Below are 24,584 nucleotides of genomic sequence, written 5' to 3' on the forward strand. Positions count from 1 at the left end.
TCTCTATCCTCCCATCTGGCCCGACACACTCTGCAGGGCACACACTGGATGCTCTGATCTCTACAGACCTTCCCCTTTATATCCCTCTGACCACTCCTCTCTCCTGGAGTGATCACTTTCTCATTTCTTCCCAGCTCACTCTCTCAACCCCTCAGGTCAAGCCAACTCCAGCACTTCCACCTACCTTCTCGGTTATCCGACCCATGAAGTGTGTATCAGTTGAGCCTTTCGCCACCACTTTCTCACCACCCCCTCCTCTTCAACTGACTCACATCCAGACACAGCCCTTTCTATGCTCCATTCTGCTATATCTGATATTCTGACAAACTGGCCTGCCGCCTGCTCCAAAGGCAATATCAGCTCTCTGTCCGCACCAAGAAGAGAGCTCTCATCGAAGCCCACGTCTCAGCAGCAGCCAACAACTCGGCCAAACTCTTTAAAATCTGCAAGGAGCTGGCCAATCCTGCTGCAGTCTCTACCTCTCCTGTCCCCTCCCAGGCCTTCTGCACAGCCCTGGCTTCTCATTTCACCTCTAAAACTCAGGACATCCTGTCCTCTCTCTCTTCCTCTCATCCTCCTCCCTCTACTCCCCGCTCTTCCTCTGGCCCTCCTGCAGCCACCCCCCCACCCTCCTTCTCTGTCTTTCCCCTGTTCTCCCTAGACAAGGTTTCTAGACAAGTCCAATCTATAAAAGTCTCATCAAAACCAGTTATCCCCTGTTCCTCTAAAACCATCAAGGACCATATTGACATCCTGGCTCTTGTTTTGGCTTACTTCTGCAACCACTCCTTTGCCACTGGAGTCTTCCTGTCCCCCTTGAACTACTCCCTTGCGCACCCTCTTCTTAAGAAACCCTCAGCCGACCCATCATGCCCAGCTAACTACTGCCCAATCTCCATCACTTCTTTCCTGGGAAAACTCCTGGAAAAGCTGGCCGTCTCCAAGCTTAACCTTCACACTGAATCTGTTGGTTGTCTCCATGACCATCAGTCTGGCTTCAGAGCAGTTAGAAGCATGAAAACTGCTCTCCTAAACATCCGTGAAGACCTGCTCTCTAACCGTGACTCCAATACGCCCTGTGTCCTCATCTTAATTGATCGCTTGACACGATCAACCATGCCATCCTGCTCAACCGTCTCTGTGATAACTTGGGTATCACCGATCAGGCCCTGGCCTGGCTGACCTCTATCCTCTCCGATCGACCCTCTCAGGTCCAACTTGGGTCCTTCCTCTATCTCTACCTGTGGTGTTCCCCGGGGGCCTAAACTCTCTCGCTGGCTGTTCAACCAATACCTGGCCCTTCTTGGCCACCGCATTGCCGCCCTCTTCCCCAACTTGCAGTGCTATATGGATGAAGCTCTGCTCATTTTCAGGCTCCCTTCTGCCACTTCTTCTCCTTCTCCCATCTCCAACCGTCTGTCCGCTATCTAGGAGTGGTGTGCCGCCAAAGATCTCTGCCTTAATGCCAGTAAGACTAAGATTCTCCTCATCAGCACACCTGCTCCCTCCTTTCCCATCGCTCTCTGGCTGGCCTCTCTTGGCCCTCTTCCTTCCCTCACCTGACCTGTGAGGCTAAAATCCCTAGGGTCATCTTTGACACCACACTCTCTTTCTCCCCTCACATCTCTGACGTCTCTAAGAAGTCACACTATCAGCTGCACCTCTGCAGAGGTATTCTTCTTTTCCTCTCCTTCCCCAAGAAGCTCACTGTCTCCAGAGCTCTGGTTCTCTCTAGGCTGGACTACTGCAACATCCTCTTTCTAAATCTGCCTGCTTCTACTCTCTGCCCTCTGCAACTCATCGAGAACAGGACTGCAAGACTTGTCCTTGGCCTCAAGTCCAGGGATCGTATCGCTCCAGGACCGACATCTCTGCACTGGCTCCCAGTGGCTGCGAGGGTAAGTTCAAAACTCTCTGCATTGTCCACAAGGCCTTCTGGGGTCTGGGGCTTCAATACCTTCAACTCTCTCTTCCTAAATATTGTACTTCTTGAGCTCTTTGCTCATCCGCCTCCAACTCCATCAGGGTCAGTCGCTTCTCCAAACAATGAGTTGGTGGTAGATCTCTTTCTTCGGCTGGGGCCTTCCTCTGGAACAGCCTATATGCCTCAATGAATCTTGCGGAGAACCATCTCCGGTTCCGGAAGCACCTCAAGACCTTCCTCTTTGCTTCTGCTTTCTCTCCTCCTCCCCTCTGCTGAAATCCTGACTGAAACTGCACTGGTCACCTGGCTACCCTCTGATCTCGGGCCCAGGTCCCCTCTGTTAGGCAACGCTTGCATGCAGTACCCTCTGGGACCACTACACACAACTATGACTACAGGTGTAAGCAAAACCAACCATTGGTATAAATCTGTACCACACAGTTTTTGTTAGCGAGCTGAGCAGCCAGGCTTATCTCAAGAGGGAAGGTGAGCTTGTAAGGATGCTACACAAAGGTCTACAATAGCAAGTATTGAGATAGACACTTATACTCAAGGTTTCTTGGTAAAACAATTATTAATTTATTACATGATCATTTAGAAATCATTCACTAAAGGAAGCAACCAATATCACACAAAAATGATACTACAATACTGATTACTAAGCAGTTGAGCTCCCTTGAAGTCAGAGCAAAATATCATTGAAGTAGGAGCAAAAAGGCATAAATTGATAAAACACATATTACAGTTACTTTAAAACAGTGCAAATAGTTTGAGTTCACCAGAGGAGTTGATTCAATGCAATAGTTAGGCCAAAGTCAATGGACTAGTGTCTTGTATAAGTAAAAACCGTTCTGGTATTTAAAACGGAAAAGTCTTTGCCACGATTCTTAGAAGTAGTTCACGGAAGAAAGGTTCATATGTTGGGTCACAAGCTGACTAGGCCTGCGAGTTGCCAAAGTTTCACAAACTTTCGCAGGGAGAGGTAAGTTCTCTCGGTCGGGTTTCCACAGTACTTTATATTGAAGAAAAAGGTGCAGCTGAAGACTTCTGTTTCTGGCAGATCTCGCTGTTCCTGAGCCTCAGTCGTGGGGACAAGAGGGAGGACGTCGGGGGACTCCTGCACTGCACAGGGACGGATCACAAAGCTGGCAAATTGGCAAATCTTCAATTCCGGTTGCTGTTCTTTAAGCACACAAGCTGGTGTCCTTCTCCCCGGTTAATACTAACCAGCTCTGAGAATGGTATCCAGGTGGCTTTCGAGTTGATTGGTCCTACCAACTCAAAGGTAGAAGTCGTCCTTGAAGGGCTTCTCTGTCAAGGTGAACTTGGTGATTCGGACCGGTATTAGGGCTCCACCAGGCAAAACAACAGTCCAGTAGTCGCAGCAGCCGTCCTCTTCCAGCTGGTCTTCGGTTCTTTCGTTCCAGTAGTCGACTCTGCCTTTCAGACCAAGTGACGTGCCTTTTAAACAGTTTTCTCTCATTCATTCCAGCCTAGCTGCCATTAACCCAGCAGGTGGCTGTCCTTGCCGGGCAGTCAGCCAGCCAAACATGCCAGAGTGCATTTGGGTCTCCTAGGAGACTAAGCACAGGGAGTTTCGGGTACCTCCCTCACTTCCTGCCCACCCCAGACACTCGGGCACCAGTGGCCGTCTTCAGTCCTGAAGCCCGCGAAAGGTGTAGGAACAAAGGGACCACACCTAGTTTGGCACACAGAGACAAACTCTAGAAGGGCCTTTCCAAAAAGAAATGGTGAAAAAAGAAGACCAGGACCTGTTTAAAAATGGGGGCTCAGGCGCCATCTTGAAAAACTTGGCTCACGTGATTTTTAGCTACCAGTGTTCGCGGTCGGGAAAAATCATGGTAGCTCATTGTAAAACCACTGCCACCAGCCATTTCGATAGGAATGGGTAGCATATGACTGCTACATGAGTTTCTAGACATAGGGGATACTAGGTAACCCCTCCAGCACTCTATTGTAGGATAGTGTGGGTTGGGTCTAGGAATTAATCTAGGAATTAATTTAACGTTACATTCTCTGAGAAACAGTAATTTATCCCATAGAAGGTATTTAAACCTTGGGACAGTCTAGAAAGGCTTCCCAGTGTCACTGCACTGAGGGTGCTGTATAACACACATGAAAAGATAATGCCTACGGAGTTGTCTTAAAACACCATAATTAAAGAACACAAGAGTAAAACACACATCACAATATATGAGAGAGTGGAAAAAAAGGCTCACACTCTCTCCAGGAAAATAATCAAGTCCTCAAAATCCAGCTAAGGTGCTGGGGGTCTCTAAGGTGAAGGGAATTGGCACATTTATGAGAATTCTCCCTAAAACCCTCCCCCACCAGCGGCACACCTGCACTGCCTCCCGGGCATCCCTTGCACTTGGAGGCTGTTTCTGTATCCCTACAGTCCCTACCAGCTCTTGACTTCATGTCGGCACTTACCCCTGCACTTGCCACTAGCTGGCCGCACTTTTTACCTATTATTATTTTAATGTATTTTATTTATATATTACTGTTGATCCTATGTACTGCACTGCCCTCTTTCCCTTCCCCCCTCACACTTGCACTTTCCCCATCCCCCTGCATTTGCGTGATCTCAATATCTCCCAGCCTGGTAAGATTGTTGTCTCTGTCTTCCGTCTGTTTCCCCCTCCCTTCCCTCGTCGCACCTTGAAACACTTGTGTATGGGCATGTTATAAATCCCATATCATATCATATCCTTAGGAAAATCCGATACCAGGGACGTAATTTTATTTATGGTTATATTGCCTTAAAATCTAAATCTACTGGTCAGAGCTCCAGTTGGATTAACGAGATAACATGTTGGTTTTTGTCAGTCGATCCATTGTTTGTTTATTTGTATCCCGCTACAAGAGTGATAAGAGTAAGAATATTATGAACTTGCCTAGGGCAGAGACCGCTCAAAAATGGAAGCCGCCCTCTCCCTTGAATATGTTGGGCTACTTGCAGAATGTACGGAATCACTCACTAGATCTTGATTCACTTCCCAAGTCATGCGAGAGGTCGCTTTGCATGTACTTTGAAACCTTCCCTGTATGTGGGCTCTGGGTTCTTACTAAAGTTGTTTTGTTCAGAAGCAGATTCATGTGTTGCAGCAGAGTTTAACTTCTTCAAGAATTAAAGTGAATGAGTGTTTACATTGAGGTGGTTGAAGGTACAGAGATGTGGTGAGCGAGTGTTCATTATGTCATTGATTTCTTCTTTTGGTGTGCACGTGATAACCCCTTTTAACTGCAGAACAGATGATTTTGTGGTGATTTTCGATTTGATTTTTATAAATAGCTCTGCTGTTACATTTCAATTTTCTGAGATGTATTTCCAATTTGGGGACAGACGTTCTGTACATTCGAAATTAAAATCAATTAAACAATATTGGAAAGCAATATTGGGAATATAATAAGATCATTAACAGATGTATGGATTTTTGCACTGTATCATTTATCTTTTAATATTTTATCAAATGTTTGTTTTGTTTTCAGTGTTCGGTGACATGTGGCCAAGGCAAGGCAACTCGCCAAGTGGTTTGCATAAATTACAGTGATCAGATGGTTGACAGAAATGAGTGTGATCCTGATGGCCGCCCAACAACAGAGCAGGAGTGCTCAATGTCTCCCTGTCGTCAACCAAACCATGACCATGACTATGACAGGACTATTCAGTCTTCCCCACACGTGGATCATAGAGTACGGTCCAATCCATCAATCAGCATTTTAAACCGAAACCCGGACCGTTCACGTCCGTCAGGTGGCAACCACTGGAGAATCGGACCTTGGGGCGCAGTAAGTAATAGTTTTCAACATTTATATGCGTTTGTTCTGACTTTTAGCTTGAATACTTTGTTTTCACAGTTAAAGTAAGGAAATAAAAGATAGTAAACAATAACAGCTGTAACTGGGGCCCTATGCCTTAGCATCCTCTATGGGGATGCATAATGTTAGGAAATCCTTCTTTTTGCTGATTTGCTTCCATAGACCTCTATGGGACACTATTTCAACTGCATACTCTAACTTTTTGGAGGTAAGTTAAAACTTTAGGCTTTACTTCCATTGTTTGTGCTAATTTGTATGGGGCATCCGATCAGTGCCTAAGACTGTCTCTAATGGGAGACGGTCTCCCTTAGTAGAGTTCTTGTATTTTTTAAACTGTACACATCACCTTACAGTGAATTGTGGTTAGGATAATCTGTATCCTTAGAACTTTTTCTTTTGTATCTTTGTGGTTACATATTCAATGTGTCCAGAATGGGCTGTAGCAGCCGGTATTTTTCTACCGTGTTTTTTACTTTTTGCTCATGCACTTTTGCATTTTACCGCATAATGCCATAAAGAGTACCATAGTCATCTCTAAAATGGCTGAGCCACAATGTTTTTCACTCTGCCCTCTGAGTTCAGGGATTGACATATATGCAATGCTTTTCCCCACGGAAAGCGTCTGCTTTTACCGGCAAATTGGCAGTCTGTGTGTGTGGCCAGATGTGTGGGTTGGGACGGTCTAGTCCCAGTCCACACTAAAGTCCTTGAATGCCTATTGCTGGGTAAAACCCTCGGTCAGTGGCTATCCATGGTTGGATAGGAGTTAACCCAAGGGGGAAGCCCTGGAGAGTGAGAAGACCCAAGGGGCATCTAAGACTAGGACACTGAAAGGGTATGGTCTTCCCATACACAATATTTGAAACACACTTATGATTTCAGTATGTATTATTTTCAATGAAGGGTGGCTACAACCAAGTTAGCCTGAAAAAAGCGGTTGGCCTAGTGGGCGCTATTTATTTGCTATATTATCAAATTATTTCTGACGAATTAATCTTCAACAGACATTGATAAAGCGTATTAGCAGGAGAGTACACATTTTACAATGTTAAATGCATTTACGGACAGTAAACATACAAATATACATACAGTACAGAGATATTTCTGTCTTAAACAGACATGGTTTACAAAGAAATTCAAAATCGAGCAGTTAGTGCATACATTCATTTGGAACAAATGAGCAACCCATAAACTGAGAGCCTAATGCGGTCAGAAACAGTGTCCGGGTTACTGACTGTCATGAGTTGAGTCATTGGCTCTAGAACAGTTCATGCAATGTGTTCTGGATTTAAGCGTGACCAGTTCATAGTCACAGTGGGTGAGTAAAGACCAATCCAAGGATGGATAGCCACTGTCAGTTTAAATGGTGCAGATTGTTACCATTGGTGGACCTGGTCACTATTCCAGTCTAGATCTTGCATAAATGGAGGACTCCTTGTTATGATGTGTATTTGTTCTATATGTTCTATGTGTGTACTCACGTTCCGTATGATTCTCGAATGATGATTTGAGAATCACACGGGAAGCGAGTCTGTCTATGAATAAACTTATGAGTAAATCTTAACCAAATTGTGTGGGCGAGCGATTTATGTTCTTAACATAAATGGCGACGAGGATCCTTGCTGTTAGAGCAGTTCCCAGCCGAGGCTCATGAAGAGGGAGAAGTCTGAGTGTGTGTGCTGCCTGATGGATGGTTCCCCAGCGAATTAGAAAGTACAGAAGAAGACGAAACCACAGTGAGTTCATGACGGCTATCATGGGGGGAGCCATCGTGAATAAGTGACATTACCGGAATGCGCAGACGTTAAGACCAAGCCGCATCATACAAACCGGTGCGCCAGCAGTTGTGAAACAAAAATAAGAGTAAAGGACCCTAAATAACGAAGATTACGTGCTGCCATCTTGGAGACAAGTGTGAGTTGCCATGCCAACTCAGGAGAAACAATACGGAGCGCATTGAAATGGAAAGGAAAATGCATTGAGTTGAATACAGTGAACCTAATGCAGATTATTGTGGACACTAACTGCATGCTGTTACCACACTGTTCAGGCATAGGGATCAATGGCTACAATACAAATAAGGAAGAAAAAAAAAATATATAACAATAATAAGAAGGAAGACAAAATAATGAGAGGTGAAAGGAAATAAGATAATGGAATATTCAACACTGCTAACTTAAATACATGACATAGGGCCTCATTACATGGTAGGCGGTAAGGGATTACCGACATTGGTAAGGGCACTGGTGCCGGTAATCCCTTACTGCCCTACTACGAGGTCCCTTAGTGGGTCCCTCACCTAACGCCTGGTTTTACCAGGCGTTATGGAAGGGACCCGCTAAGGGACTTCAGAGCTAATAACGGTACCGCAAATTGCAGCACCGTTATTAGCTCCTTCCCCATTCCCATTGAGCCCTATGGGGGCTCAAATGGGAATGGGGAATGGTTCCCGGAATGGGGACTTACCAGGTCCTCTAGGGTCGGAATAACCCGGTAAGTCCCTATTCCGGGAACACAGACCCGGAATGCGGTAAGGGGGTAGCCATGGCGCAAGCGCCATGGCTACTGCCTACTGTGTAATGAGGCCCATAGTGTGATAAAAAAGCCAATTTACAGTAACAGTACTTTCCAGCGCAGGAGAACTTTCATAAACGCAACATGCAAAGCATTGCGGCCCCTGCACAGTTTTTTGGCACACCCTGGCAACCCGATGTGCACATGGGAGCAATGGCAAGACAGCTTCCAGGTGTATTTGAGGGCTATAGGAGGGGCGAAATACAATGATGATCTCAACGAACCCACTCTACTAAATTGTGTGGGTGCAGAAGCTCTGAGGATATTTAGATCATTGCCTGAATTGCCGAATGATGGAGAAGGTTCGGGTGATTCGGCTTCCACGGCCAGCAGTAGTACGAGGTAGGAGGCTGCTTTAGCGAAGTTGTACAGACATTTTGGTAATAAAACCAACACTATGTTGGAACGATACAGATCTTTTTCAAGACGGCAAAATAAAGGAGAGAGTGTTGACACCTACATCGCAACATTAAGAGGTCTCATATCTACAAATTTACTGGCATAACCGATGAATATTTGAGGGATCAGTTGGTCCATCATGTTGCAGATACACGTATCCAACAACGGTTGTGGCAAGCGAATGATCCTACCCTGGAACAGGCCATTGATATAGCCAGATCAATGGAGTTGGGGAAATAAATGCATGAGAGAAATACAAAATGGAAGTGAAATGTGTCCAGGAAGTACACGACGAAAACCATGAAAAAAATGAGGAGGCATTAATTGCCATAGTAATGGATATAGCCAGAGCTGATTTTGGCATGAATTCTAGGAAAGAAAGAGAAAGAGAAACCATGAACAAGATGCAGAGCAGATGCTACAAGTGTGGTTGGTACAGACATATGAACAATGAGAAAGATTGCCCAGCATTTTCGGCAGAGTGCTACAAATGTGGACAGATTGGTCGTTTTGGTAAGGTCTGCTGAAATATCAGAGGTAGGGGCAGAGCAATCCCACGTTTCAATGGTGGTTTGCAAAGAGATCATTATCTCTTTGCAAGATGCAACATGGGCAGTAAAAAGGCTCTAGAGGAAATAGGCGGTCCCAGCAGTTTGCTGTCAGTTACAGATGGAGTTGATGACGAAGTACAAATCCTAGCCTTCACGCCAACTGAAGGAGCAGTAGGCCCGTGGGTGTCCATGTTAATAAATGAAGTGTCACTTCAAGTGACAGTAGACACTGGTTCTCCATACACCATGGTGGATGTACAAACGTTTCTCAAAGACATGGAGGGAAAGATGGAGGATTTGCGTATGACAAGGGTGAGAGCAACTGGTTACAGCAAGACGCCAATTCACGTCATAGGGTATACATGAGTACATTTAAAATAACAGTCAGGAAGTAAAAATTGAAAAGGTACTATATTTGTAGACTTAGGGTCAAGTCATATCATATGAAACATATATAGCGGAAGACAAAGGCTTGAAAGAGAGCAATCCTTTCTGTACATGAAGATAATCATTAGAGTTATCAGCATTTTCTCATGGTTTTATTTTTATTACTATAACTTCCCTGTATATGCTCATATTTGTATACATTGTACTCACACTCCTTTCCTTAGGGTTCACTGATATCATTTGATACACATAGATACAGTAAGTAAGAGCAATCATTTCTCTGCATAAAGATAATCAGTTAGGTTATGAACTCTTTCTGTTACTACTTCTGCTTTTTTGCTTACTTCTCTGTCCCTGTATATACTCATATTTGTATGTGTTGTTGTCTCTTTGTGTTTTGTCTGTATTAAGTGTAATTATGTATTAAGTGGGTTTTATTAGCTACTTATTACATGTTTCACAGTACGCAAAACTGTAATAAGAAAGCAGTTATCATTTAATTATTCTACATGGCAAGATTATGAATATTGCACCTTCATCCTGTATAATGCACACACTGCCTAAGTTTCTGCATGAGTTGCTTAGTATACTGGATAGAACTTCATAATAGAATACTATTTATATCAATGCATTGCTTAATTCACTAATTAGCTCATGATATTTATTCAAATGATCCTTGATACTTTTTGGTCAACATTATAAGAATCCCTCCTACAGAGTTTTCACGAAAAGTAAATGCACATGTGATGTCATCAGTGACATTTGTGATGTCATCTTTGATGTCCTGGGTGTTAGTGTTAGCAGTGCACGGTGGCGCGAGTTATGGTTGTTTATCTTACCATAACTGCCGAATTTCAGGGGTTTTTCAGTTTTACTTTGAACCATAACGTCCCTTTAACAAAGTTTTTTTACTGAATTTGATAGGTTTTTAGTAGCGCAACTTAACCATAACGTCCCTTTTAACAAAGTTTTTTCACTGATATATTACATTGCCTGCAGTAGCGGCCATGTAGTTATGGTTAAGTTGCTAAACCCATAAACCCATAAGAAGAGCACTTTTTGGGCCGCTTATAACTTCGCTCCCCCTGGACGAATCCTCACCAAACTTCGCAAAAAAGTATATGTCCCACTCTGAATTGGTGAGGTTTGGTCCAGGGGGGGCAAAGTTATAGGGGGGTCCCAAAATTTTTTTTTTCCCATAGACTGAATGGAGAAAACATTTCTGCCACGCCTACAGCCCAAACCGCTGGACGGATTTTCACCAAATTCGCAGCAGGAGCGGCAGCTTGGTCCCGAAAGCATGCTTTTGTAAATTTGGTGAAAATCCGTCCAGTAGTTTTTTTTTAAAACAACCAAAAATTAGGTCTTAAAAAAATGTGTGATATCTATGTCCGCTCCGCGGACACACTTCCCTGTTTGCTCCGCAGACAGGACACTGATTGGATAATCGGCTTGCATCGTGTCCGCGGACACGCAACATGTTCTCTGATTGGCTGGGTTGAGGCGTGAGGTGTGTGCATTGTTTTGATGCGCCTGCCACATTGGATCCGCGGACATCAGCGGACAGCGCAGCTTTGAAGTGAGCATAAATCCAATTTTGGGGAGTGTGTTGGAGTGTATGAGTGCTTGGAGAGGGTGGGAGAGTAAGAGATGGGTCATATGCTGTATTTGTTTAGGTGGGAGAAAGTTGTGATGTGTTTGCACGGTCCGCGGACATAGTAAACACTGGCCGCACTACTGGCTATTTTAGTTTAGCATGATGTTGGTTTTGGGTTGTTAGAAGACCATTGGGTGAAGAGGGTATGTATTGAAGAGTTTGGTTGTAATTATTTTTTAGAATGTTAATTGAAGTGGGTAGGTTTTGAGGTGGATGTATTATGTTTTTGGGTTGTGGTTATTTGGTAGGTGTTTGTTTCTATGGGTGTGTTATGCTGCGGTTGTTGTGGCCACGACCTAGAGTCTTTGGTGTATGGCCGAAGTGCTGTAGGCCTTCGGCCATGCACCCAAGACTCTAGGCCCTGGCCACAACCACCGCAGCATAACACACCAATGTTACCAAAGATTTTGACTGTGGTATGTGGGATGCTTAGGTCATATGTTTTTAAAAATGTGTGTACTGATTGGTAATAGTGTAATAGTGTTTATAGGACAGTGAGATGATGTGTCTTTGTTTGTTGGATTGTGTTCAGAATGCTGGTATTGAAGACTCTAGGCATTTTGGGTTGTATTTATTGGTGAGGTGTTTGTTTGCATGCCTGTGTTATGTTGTGGTGGCAGTGAGTTTAATTATTATATAATTAGTGTTTCTTTTAATAAGGCTGTATGAAGAGTTTTGGCCAGGCCATGCAGTCAAGATTGTAGTGTTTGCCAACAAGCACTGCAACATAAGATACCCATGGAAGCAAACATTTAGGATTGTGTTGTATGGTCAGGTGTTTGCTTGAATGGGTGTGTTATGCTGTGGTGTTTGTGAGTCCAATCAATATATACTTACTGTTTGACTTTTTGTGGTTGTTTACAGTTTTATCATGCAAATTACCAAGCAGGGTCCTGGGAGTCCCTCAGCTAGACGTTAGTCCTCGTTACGAGAGACTTACCCAAAGTCTTCATCTCACTATCTTCCACAGAGAAGAAATATCCCAACCATATCAGTATTTGTCCTGCCCTGGGGGAGTCCAGCACCGAAATGCTAGTCAATTTTCCTCTGAAGAAGAGTACCAATATCAATCCCAGGACACCCCTTGTTTTTTGCATATTTAAGTAACTTTGGGTCTCACCCTAAGTTACTAGGAGAATGCAGATATTGACCCATTGGTCACTATTCTTAGAGAGGCCCAGCTCCACCCTACTGATGAAATCCAACCAGACCGAAACACGTGTCTGGAGTTGCTATTGGTATTCTTGTTCAGAGCACAATTGCCTAGCTTTCAGTGCTGAACTTCCCCTGGGCAGGGCAAAGACTGATATGATTGGGATATTTCTCCTCTGTGAAAGATAGTGAGCTAAAGAAGCTGGGTAAGGCTCTCGTACCCAGGACTAATGTCTGGCAGAGAGACTCCCAGGAACCCCCTTGTTTTTTTGTAGTTTTTTTTTTTCATGCCATGGGTAGTTAGAGCAGACATTTTTTTCAATCACTGTTATAAAAGAAAAACACACACTTAGTGTAGGTAGTTTATAATGAATAGTGCATTGCATAGTAGACATTTATGTATTTTGTAGACCCTCATAGTTAGCACTTTGGAAGTACTATGGTTCAAACCAATATACTGTGCAATTTGCCCAGTTCCTGTTTTTGATTAAATCATTGGGTGTGTGGGAAAACCCCTTTCTACTTTGTGGTACAATACATTTCTGTCATTGCGTTTAGTAGGAGGAATTGAATATGTGTACGGTTTTTGATTTAGAGGTGGTGGTGGTATTGTTGCAATTAGATAGCAATTAGATAGCAGTTGGTGTATTTTATTTGTTTATTTCTTTTCCCATTTTAGTGGTATTCATCTATCCGTTGGCTTGTTGCAGATTTTTGAGGCAGTTATGTGTTGGTGTATTGTCACTGTTTATTTCTTGTTTCATTTTAATGGTATTCATTTATGTGTTTGCATGTTGCAGCATCTTGGGGCAGTTAGGTACCTGTTGCCGTTTTCTAACTGCTCATAGTTTTGAAGTTCAAGTTTTGTTTACGTTCATACACAGATTAGTTAGTAAATTTTGGTTTTAAGAATATTAAGTAAGCGTTTACAAGATTTGCTGGTAATCTCTGTTTTACAGTAATGTTAGTATCATTACATTTGACCCATCCACAATTCTTTTTTATGTATGCAGTGTAGTGACCTTCATTGGTTGTGGCTCCTGCGTGGTAGATTATACCTATTGTTGTGAAGGTTTCCTTACCAAGTGATACTTTACCATGTGGGAATCCTCTTAGCTTGCAGTTGTTTTTGGTATCATCTACATTATAACGTAAAAACATTACTATCACGTATTTACTATGGGCCTCATTACAAGGTTGGCGGTAAGGCAAAAACGATGCCGGTATGGTAATACCGGCATCGTTTACCGCTCCGGTGTATTTCGACCCGCAAACCCGGTATTAGCGGCACCCTAAATAACGGTGCCGCTAATAGCGGAATAGGCGCGTAAACGCGCCCCTTCGGGGAGCAAATACCGGCATGCCGGTAATAGGGGGAAATCCCAACCCACGTGGACATGCAAATCAAAGCATCGCGAAGCTGGTAATCACGGACTGCACGATGGCGGCCATACAGGCATCGCGGACCACCCGCAAACAGCAATCAGGATACAAGGCAACTGCCACAGGTGTACACAATCCCCACAGATGGAGTCAATGGAGGCTGGCCCAGTATAAAATGAGCACACCCACACACCACACCCCTTCCAACACCAAAATGCTACCACTAGCTGTTGCAATCATGGCGCTGGAGGACATGCCCATACAGCTACAACTACAGCAACAACAGCAACAACACTACAGCAGCAACAACAGGCAGCACAGAGGAGACGCAGGAGGAGAAGGAGGATGAGACAGGCCGAGCAATTACCACCAGCGCAGGCAGCAGTGCCTCGTAGGCAACCCCCAATCCCTCACACCAGACCCAGCCCTTTTAACCTAACCCCTGAGCAGATCCACACCCTGTATCGGTTGGACTGTGACACCATCACCACCATAGTGGACATGATACAAAATGACATTGCCAGCCTCATTGAAATATGCACTGCCATCCCCCCCGCTACTAAAGGTGGTGTCTGTGCTACACTTCCTGGCCACAGGCACCTACCAACACACAGTGGGCCAGCTGCATGGCATTTCACAGCCACTATTTTCACACATGTTGAACCAAGTGCTGGATGCCCCCCTGAAGCACGCAAGCAGCCACATATCCCTACCACGGACTGCCCAGGAGATAGCCGACACCAAAGTAGGCTTCCATGCACTGGCAGGCATGCCCAATTGTGTCGGTGCACTCAACTGCACCCATGTGGAATTGGTAGTCCCCCATGCCATAGAGGCGGTGTGCCACAATCGCAATCAATACCACTCCATCAATGTGCAAATGGTATGTGACTTCAGCAGGATCATGACACATTGCTGTTGCCCGATTTCCCGGATCAACACATGATGCCATGGTACTACTTAACTCCACGCTACCCCGACACATGGAGCGACATGCTGGACCACGTTCCTGGCTGCTTGGTGAGTTGCAGAACTGTCCCATGGCAGTGCTTTGGGGTACTGATGTGTGGGTATGCATAAGGGGGTGGGGGGGCATAGTGCAACTGGGTGGGAAAGGGGGGGGGATACTGCACCTAGGTGGCAATAGTCGGTGATTGGAGAATGCATGCAAAGCTAAACACTCCTGACCTGAACCAGTCAAACGGTCCATGACACATCACTGGGCCACATATCACAAATAATGCATATCGATGACAACAAGTAAGAGGCAGAACCAGGCCACCAAGGTGATGGCAAGCAATGCATGAATGAACAAGATGGCAACTGTGGTAATGTGGTCAGTGTGACCATGCATAGTAAAGAATGAACAGCATGAATTGAAGGCTAAACATTGTTGCACTACCACAGCACATCTGCCTCAGCATGCATGATTACACCTTGCATCATCTTTTGAATGCCATCCAGACTACCACACCTCATGACAGTATAGATTGCATCTAGGTAACATTTTTGCATGCGTACAGGGACATGTGCATGCCCACACCAAATAGCTGCCACCATGACTGTGCTCCCTGAAGGTGGCAGTTCAGAGTGACACACACCTATTTGTATCTGCTTGCAGATGATGGAGGATATCCCTTGAGGCCGTGGCTACTCACCCCTGTGCGGAACCCGTAGAACAGCCATGAGGAGGAGTACAATCGTGTGCACACCCGTACCCGTGTTGTGATTGAGCAGACCTTTGGCCTGTTGAAGGCGTGGTTCCGCTGCCTCAGCAGGTCTGGTGGGCCACTCCTATATAGGCCTGAGAAGGTGGCAAAGATCACCATGGCCTGTGTCATCCTGCACAACATGTGCGTCCGGAGAAATGTACCACTGCCACATGACATTGACATGCATGGCCCGGGTGAGGATGATGAGGATGGAGACGGAGGTGAAGTAGCCCCCATGCCAGTACTTGATGCATGGGATGGCCATGCTGTATGCCCAGCACCAATTCACAAATACTTCTGAAACACAGGGACTATGAAAGACGTGTGTCAGTCAGACACTGGGCCAATGTGGACATGCACACAGGGAATGTTGGGAGTTAGGCACTGAACACTGTAACACATTAAATGGATGCACACGAAAAAAACAATGTCCAGCCGTGGATTTTTCTAATCACAACTTGTGTATTATTTACAACAAAAATGTGCCCACTCCCCCCTCCCAGACCCCCAACAAACTGCCAGACCCCCCAACAAACTCCCAGTCCCCCCAAACAAACTCCCAGTCCCCCCAACACACCCCCAGACCCCCCCAACAAACACCAACACCCCCAATAGACTCCACAAGATGCACCCCTTCACCCCCAACCTTGTGTCCCACTACCATTGTCCCCCCACACTACTTCCGGGACTTCTTCCAGTCCAGAGGCCGCATTTCAGTGTGCCTTGCACTCCTACGTGTGTGGCGCACTGGGCTGGTGGGGACAGATGAAGCTGGTGTGGCGGTAGTAGGTGAGTCGCTGGCAGGTTCCACACCTCCTGCAAGCTGTGGCCGCTGCATATGAAGCAGCATTGAAGTCAGCACCTGTGTCACCCCCCCCATGCAGTCCCTCATTAGCCGAGCCGATGCATTGACAGCGGCTGTGTTGGCTTCGATGGCCGCTGTGCTCCCCGCAATTGCTGTGGCAATACCCTGCCTGGTTTCCTCCCCGTTCGCAATGTCCTGGCGGAGTAGGTCTAACATGGCCTCCTGTTGGGCCTCCACCATTGACAATCGTGTCTCCAGGGTTCTGGAGGAGGCTGGAGTGGTGGGTTTTGCAGTCACGTGGATGGCATTTTCGGGACTGTACTCCTCAGAGGTGGCTAGGTCACAGTCACGGAGGCAGGGATCAGCTTCACTGCAGGTGGGTGACTGCAGGTGTTGGGGTGAGGGGGTGGGCACGGAGCTCGGGGTGGCCGGGCATGTCACCTCGGTGTCTACCTCAGGCTCCACACTGGCATCAAGTTCTTCCCCAGTGGAGGCGGGTGCTTCCAGGGACTCCTCTTGGACAGGTGTGGATGTGGCCTGCTTGCCTCCAGCGGAGGTGGTGGTGGTGGTGGTTGCCCTCTTCTTAGGGTGTGAGGTGGATGTCCTCGTGGTTGTCTCCTGGGTTGCTTCTTCCTCATCAGTGCCTGGGGGGTTAGAAGAGATGCAGGGCATCAGTGATGGTGTGACATGGCAGAGGCATAAGATGGTGCTGTTCATTATTTATTTGATCATGCATTCATGTCTTACAGGTGTCTCACGCAGGGTATTCAGAGGGGGCATGTTAGCATTCACTGCATGGCAGGTGGCATGCCGTTGATTTTGGGTTTGTGTGATGTATCACATGGGCAAGGTCCAGGTGTGTTGGCTGTGTGTTGGTTATGGGATTGGCACTCTGCATGCATTTCAGTGTGGCAGCGTTTGGCCCGCCATCTGGACTTGGATATGGTCATGTGGGTGTTGGGACATGCATTGCCTTGCCTAGACTCTCTACCACTTCAGTTGTGCTACGTCATGGTCTCCCCTACAGGGATCTGCAGGGTCACTCACCTCCTTCCCTAGTTGATTGCGCACCCATCTCCATCTCGCATAATCCCTCGATGGACTCAGGACTGATGAATCTGCTAGCCGTCTCCTCCCAGGGCATCAATTTGGGAGGGGGGTGGGCTCCCCCGCCTGTGGCCATGGCCTCCCTCCGATTGCTGGCCATGATATTGCGTACCCTCAACCGGAGGTCATCCCACCGCTTCCTGCAGTCCCTCACACTGCGCGGGGTGGTACCTACGGCTGATACCTTGCGGGCTACCTCCGGCCAGATTTGCCTCTTTTGTTGCTGCACCTCCCGCTTCTTGTCGTGGGATTGTATTGTGTCTGCATGTGCAGCTAGAGTGTCCGCTAACATGGTGAGCTCTGCGTCTGAGTAACGCTGTTTCCGCAGCCGGGGGGTGGTCTTCCTGGTACCCTTTGGCATTCTCTATGGATTTCCACTGTGCTCTCCGAGTATCGACTGGTGGTTAGGGAGGATGGCAATGGATTGTGTTTTTAAAGATGGCCGCTGACCCATTTCCAGTTCCTGGGCGATGATGTTATTTCCGGGTCCGGTTTTGCGAACCCGGTATTAGCATAGTGGTATTACCGGGCCGGTATTTAGGGGTTGCTCCTAGGCAGTGCCGGTATCGATGGGTCCCGCGATGCCGCTATCGGGGGGGTTGGAGGGCCTTTAGCGGCATGCCGGTATTTCCATTACCAGCATGGGGGTTTGCGCGTGCTCGCGCACTCATAATCACCCGCTATTAGCGGGTTCATACGAGCACGGACCCGCTCTTACCGGCATGCCTGTAATGGACCCGTTTTTACCAGCCTACTCGGCTGGTAAAAACGTGTCTGTATTTGTAAGGTGGCAAGATCCCCACACCGTTCACCTCGCTATTGACCCAAAGTGGGATAGTACAAACAAATTAGCATGCACTTTTAAAAACCTATCAACTTCCCTGAAAAAACGTTATTAAAGGGACGTTATGGTTAAGTTGCACTAAGAAAAACCTATGAAATTTAATGATAAATATGTTGTTAAAGGGACGTTATTGTTACAAGTACAACTGAAAAACCCCAGAAATTCGCCAGTTATGGTAAGCTAAGCAACCATAGCTCGTGCCACCACCATGCACAACTAAGATGATCCACAGGACATCAAATATTACATCACAAATGTTTTTTCAGTGAATTTCATAGGTTTTTATTAGTTCAATTTAACCATAACGTGCCTTTAACAATCTTTTTTCAGTGAAGTTCTTAGGTTTTTAAAAGTACATGCTATTTTGATACAACTTACTAATATCATACTTTCCTCAATATAGAAAAATTTGTGTCTATTTACAAAGTTTCACCTCAAAACTCTGTCATGCCCCACACTGTAGCATCATTTTCAACACTTCTATACACTTTTTGCAACTTTTTCCACTGTTTTTACTTCTGTCGACGTTCGCGAACGTCTGACGTCATTGCAGACCTTTCGGACGCTGCCACGTGACCACGCGCTAACGGGCCGTACATTGACGTGTTTGTGAATGCATCTGCACTTTGCGATCGGGTTGTGCTTTGCAGACAGTTCGGGACTTCATTTTCTACTGATCTAGGAATTTTCAAGCTCAAAATGTTCCCCTTGCACAGCTCCTACACCTATTTTTACTCATTATGCATTAACAATCTAGCACACAGCACATATTTGGAAGAATATGAGCAAAACTGCTATTTATCTCAGAAATGGCATCAGCTATTGCCATCCCTCCTCCCAAGAGCCACCACCAGCTGGCATACCTACACAACAAAAAAAGCGCAGTACTTCCAAAGACAATGAAGTGGACCAAAAGGATGAGGTAGAGGAAGTGCCTACCTCTAGCACCAAGAGAGAATCATGGGTGTGGCAGTTCTTTACCACTGTTGGGAATGTACCACAGGCTGAAGCTACCAAAGGGAAATGCACTGAGTGCAACGTTGTACTCAGTCGTGCACTACCTGGGCAGTACTCCTACGGGACCACCTCCATGTGCCCCACACCCAATCCAACCACCACAATGCTGTCAGAAAGGCTGTTCCTTTTTTAGCAAAAAGTAGGCTGCCTACTTCCACCAGCCTACTTCTGGGACACAAAATCCCACCAGCTACCTTGCAAGCAATAAAAGAGGCTGTTGATCCATATCTTTAGAAGAGAACAGTCCTCTGTACATACTACAACACACTACTCTGCAGGGGGGAGCAATTTTGAAGTGCTTTTGTAGCTGTAATAAAGGAGCATCACAAACACTGCCCTCTACCTTAGATGTAACACATGCACAACTTCTTCCCCTGCCCACCTGCCCCTCCATATTAGTGCTTGGTGACTCTTCCCTCATTTCCCAACCCATCTTACGTTCTAATCTCTTCTGCAAAAAAACAAAAAAACAACAACTAAAAAAGGTTTCTTTTGGCACCACCTTTCACAGTTAAAAAATAGAACTTAAAAAATCAATCGTATAGACTCCATCTATTTTACATTTCTCAGTAAAGTTCATAGACCCAATAAGATTTTCCAACCTTACCATTAGCATTTTGTGTGCGGCGTCCCGCTGTAGGAAGGAAAAACCTTTTCCGAGATGGCCACCATGGAAAGGGAAGCTGGGGCTCCATACACAGCTCATCTTCTCTTTCCATGGCAGCCTGCAAAAGACGAAGAGAGAACCCTATGACCATATTAGCAAATTCTTTTTCTTTTTCAAACCTTTCCCAATTTCGAAAAACGTTACCAGATAGCCAGTCCCTGGTGGACATGTCCACGTTATCCCCATTGGTCATCCATCCTGGCCATGGCCAGTAGCCAGATTATCCGGGTCATGACCTTATGCCATTACCCGGGAAATCTGCCCACTCTCAGTCACCAAAGGAATGTCATTATTTTTTGTACCTACATTATGACACTTGTCAAAAAATAAAACACTGACACATTTGCAAAACCAAGCTTTCAGGTCCTTTCCACTGCTCCTTACACGACTTTGCTGGAAATCCGCCCATGTTTTTTTTTCAAAAGTGTCAAAATGTGCATATCCATATAGTGTCAACTTAGCCCCCACTTGACAATCCATTCAGACTTTTCACATACATTCAAGGTTGGGTCTCTAATCTTTCTGAAAACATTTGTCCACATTCATCAAATGGCAACAAAGTTATAAGCCATCAAAAAGTTTTGAGACCCTCCTCTAATTTAGCCCCCTCTTGACAAAATGCCACCAAACTTTGCAAAAACATTCATATTGAGATCTAAAATCGTTTTGCAAACGTTTGTGCACATTTGTCATATGGCGCCACATGTATAAACCTTTACAATATTTTGGGACCCCCCTCTGATTTTGTTCCCTCTTGACAAAACAGCACAGCATTTTTCAAAACCATTCAGAATCAGGTCTAGAATGAAATTCCAAAATGTCATGCAGTTTTGTTGAGTTGCGCAAAAGTTATAAGCCATCCACAAAACTGCTTTTCTCCAGCATGGGGTCTGGCATGGATTCACATGCTCATGAATATTCCCCGTCGTCAGGCTGGGAATCCTCGGTAAAGAAAAAACTCAGTATTAGTTTCGTTTCTGATCTGACTTTCGTAGTAGTAACCAATCACTGATTTCTGCATCATACTGACCACAGCCAATGACTGCCCTCTCCCTAAGCCCCGCCTCTGGCAGCCATCCTCAGATTGTTACCGCACGTTCAAGTGTTGGGATCCTCGTGCTATTGCTCTCGAGCTTTAGTGCGTTTTCGCGCTTTTTTCATAGGAAAATGTTCTCTTTTTTTGGTCAAAGAGCCTCAAGCTCCACCGTTTCTATATCCGATCAATGGGGACCCATGTCGGATTCTTCTACGCCCCTCAAGGGTAAAGATTTCGTCGAGCCACGCTTTTGGAGGACTCCAGAACTTTCTCAGGCCCATCTCGGACATGGTCCAGGAGAAGGGAAGCTCGACGCCCGGGAAGCTGTTCAGGGTCTGCCCTGCATGCCAGCTTCAGAATGTCTTCAAGGAGGACGAACACTCCCTTTGCCTCTACTGCCTGCATGAGGACAAGACACACGTGGAGAAGGACTGTGCGTTTTGCGGGAACATGTCGGAGTGGACCATAAAGTACCGCCATCTGCGTCTCGCCAACTGGTTGGAAGGGAAGAGCCCGTCAGGCGAGAAAAAGAAGAAGAAGTCTGAGCGGTCTTCTAAGACCTTTGAGGGCGCCCCGGCGACTGGGGCCCAACAGAGGGCCAAGCACCACGAGTCCGCGGGCACCGGGAGCGCCGAATGGTCGGGCTCTTCGGTTGCCAGGCAGGGCGCAGCCTCACCGGCGCCATCAACCATGAGCCAACGCTCTGGCTCAGGTAAGAGGAAGTCCGAGCACCCGGCGAAGCTTCTGGAGAGGCCCCAGTCGAGCTCGAAGGCCAATTCGGAGGGGGAGCAAGGTGGTGACCCCCCCCTAAGGAGAAGGCGGTGAGCGCACCTAAGGTGACGAAAGTCTTGATCCACCCTGCCAAGGCCTCTATCGAGACAGTCGCGGCGGCCCTGGCTCAGCCTGAGGAGGCTACACTAGTGGAGGCGACCTCGGGGCTCAGAGTCTCCCTGCCACCGCGGAGGGAGTCCTCTTTCAAGCCCATCGACAGGACCCCCGTGAAACCTCCGACGGAGAAGAAGAAGGGGGGGCAGGAGGCCATCGTGGATTCGGCCTCAACCTCTGAAGAGGAGCTGATCGAAGTCTTGAGCCACGGCATTGGCGTGGAGGAAGACCAGCCCGTCGGGAGGGACCCCGACAAGGGGGACGATGAGAACGTCGAGGGTACCGACGAGGTTCCTGTCCTCCCGTCGGAACCCCCTCAACTAGTGCCGCAAGACAACTCGGCAGCCATTTTGTTGGCTATACAGCCCTTATGCTCGGAGATAAGGACGAAATTGCCGTTACCACCGCTCCCGACGGGGGACCCGGAGCCGGGCCCTTCTGGGAGCCCTCCTCCTAAGAGAATAAGGATTCATCGTCCACCTCCTTTTCAAGCATCGCGCCCGTCTCAGCCCTCCTCCACGTCCACGACCAGGGGGGATGACATGGGGACGGACACGGCCGCAACGGGTACAGACGACGAGGTTTACAGCGAGGATCCTCCGTTGTCACCTCCTCCCCGGGCTTCCCCGCCCGACGAGATTGGATCGTTTCATGCCATGATCGCCAGGGCATCTGAGCTTTTCCAGCTCTGCCCGGAAGAGAAGAAGAAGGAAGGCTTCCTTTTTCAACGGCGCAAGACCAAGAGGAAGACGATCCTCGCTGTACCCCTACTGGACGATATCTGGGATGAGGGTCTCTCCCTCCTCAAGAACCCATCCACAACGCCTGCGAGAAGGGATCGGTACGAGAAGAAGTACTGGGTCCCGGACGCGGCCCCCTTGTGCCTTCGGGCACGGTCGTCTCCGCGGCGGCCAGGAAGAAAGCGGGGGGGGCATTGGCCTCCACGTCAACTTCCCCCCCGGACAGTAAGGGAAAGAAATTGGACACGATGGGACGCAGAGTCATCTCATCAGCAGCGACGATTATTAAGGCTGCCAACGCCTTGGCTATCGTAGCACGCTACGACAAGGAGTTGTGGTACAAGATCGCCCCCTGCTGGACTTCCTACCGGACGACAAGAGGGCTGAGGCCCTGGAGATCTTGCAGGAAGGGGAAGTGGCGTCGGACCACGCCATTACGGTAGCGACGGACATCGCTGATACTGGTTTTCGCCAGTTGGGCAACGGCGTGTGCCTTAGACGGCGTGGTTGGCTCAAGGCAACGGACTTCTGGCAGGACGTGCAGACCAGAGTTTTGGACATGCCGTTCGACGGGAACAACCTGTTTGGGAAAACAGTGGACGATTCCCTGCAAGCCATCAAGGCGGACACATAGACCGCCCGGGCTCTTGGTGTTCTCCAGCAACGACGGCCGCCCTTTCGGAGCACCGGAGGCAAGCAGGGTGCCTCCAAAGGTTCCGGCGGCGGATATTCCACCTAACGTCAAGCGGCCCGTTCGTCGTCACAAGAAGCCTACAGGGGACGAGGCAAGTCGGGTGGACCCCGCCGTCGTCGCAGGGAGGACAAGGCGGCAAAGCCTTGTCGAAGCAGGACTGAACCGGCCGTGGGGCCGGGCCCCCACCGAAGCACCCCGGTGGGAGGTCGGCTGGTGAACTTCGTCGGCGTGTGGGAGTCCATCTCCACCGACCGTTGGGTGCTGGACGCCCTGGCCCAGGGTCACGCGCTCGAGTTTCTAAAGAAGTGCCCGCGTGTCCCTCCCGTGGCCAGGAAGGAACATCACATCCCTCAACTTCTCTTGGAGGTAAAGGCGATGCTCAAGAAAGGCGCCATCGAGCTTGTCCCAAAGAGGCTTCGGGGCTCCAGAGTTTACTCAAGATACTTCCTCGTGAAGAAGAAGACAGGAGGATGGCGTCCCATCCTGGACCTACGACGACTGAACAAATTCATCAAGGCACAGAAGTTCCGGATGGTCACCCTCCAGCATGTCCTGGGTCAGCTGGAGGAGGGCGATTTCCTGTCGTCGTTGGACTTGGAGGATGCCTACTTCCATATCCCCATCCTAAAGGGACACCGAAAGTTTCTCAGATTCGTGGTCCAAGGGCGGCACTACCAGTTCAGAGCCCTTCCCTTCGGATTGAGGTTGGCACCCAGGGTGTTCACCAAGTGCCTCGCACCGGTGGCGGCGCGGCTGCGCCTGGAGGGGATCCACGTCTACCCCTACCTCGACGACTGGCTCATCCGAGCAAAGACAAGGGAGCTCGCCGCGGAACACACGGCGAGGACCGTCCAACTACTCACGGACCTGGGATTCTCCATAAACTACGCCAAGTCCCACCTGGTGCCCGCGCAAGACGCACTGTTTCTGGGAGCGAAACTCGACACAGTGGCGCTTCTGGCCTCGCCGTCGGAGGAAAGAACGAGGGCCATCTTGGGTAAGGTGCAGCGGATGCTGGTTGCAGACACGGCCAAGGTGAGGTCCATCAAATCCCTCCTCGGAATGATGTCTTCTTGCATTTATCTCATCCGCCTGTGCAGGCTTCGGATGCGCCCGTTGCAGGAGTTCCTGGATGCTCGCTGGGTCCAGACGACGGGCAGCTTCGAGGACAGGATCACACTCAACGAGAGTTTCCGACGAGCGATCC

The 24,584-nt window shown here is 47.7% G+C and overlaps 1 protein-coding gene across 1 annotated transcript in view; it reads left to right on the forward strand.

The window, feature by feature from the left end:
* Nucleotides 1–24,584, forward strand: part of ADAMTS9 (ADAM metallopeptidase with thrombospondin type 1 motif 9) — a 1,221,593-nt gene that overhangs the window by 575,106 nt on the left and 621,903 nt on the right. The window contains exon 26 of the mRNA XM_069643707.1: nt 5,438–5,737. Within this exon, the coding sequence (XP_069499808.1) occupies nt 5,438–5,737 (300 nt within the window). The remainder of the gene's footprint in view (nt 1–5,437; nt 5,738–24,584) is intronic.

The sequence above is a fragment of the Ambystoma mexicanum genome, chromosome 2p (genome assembly GCF_040938575.1).
Source record: "Ambystoma mexicanum isolate Mex_15411 chromosome 2p, UKY_AmexF1_1, whole genome shotgun sequence".
NCBI lineage: Eukaryota > Metazoa > Chordata > Amphibia > Caudata > Ambystomatidae > Ambystoma > Ambystoma mexicanum.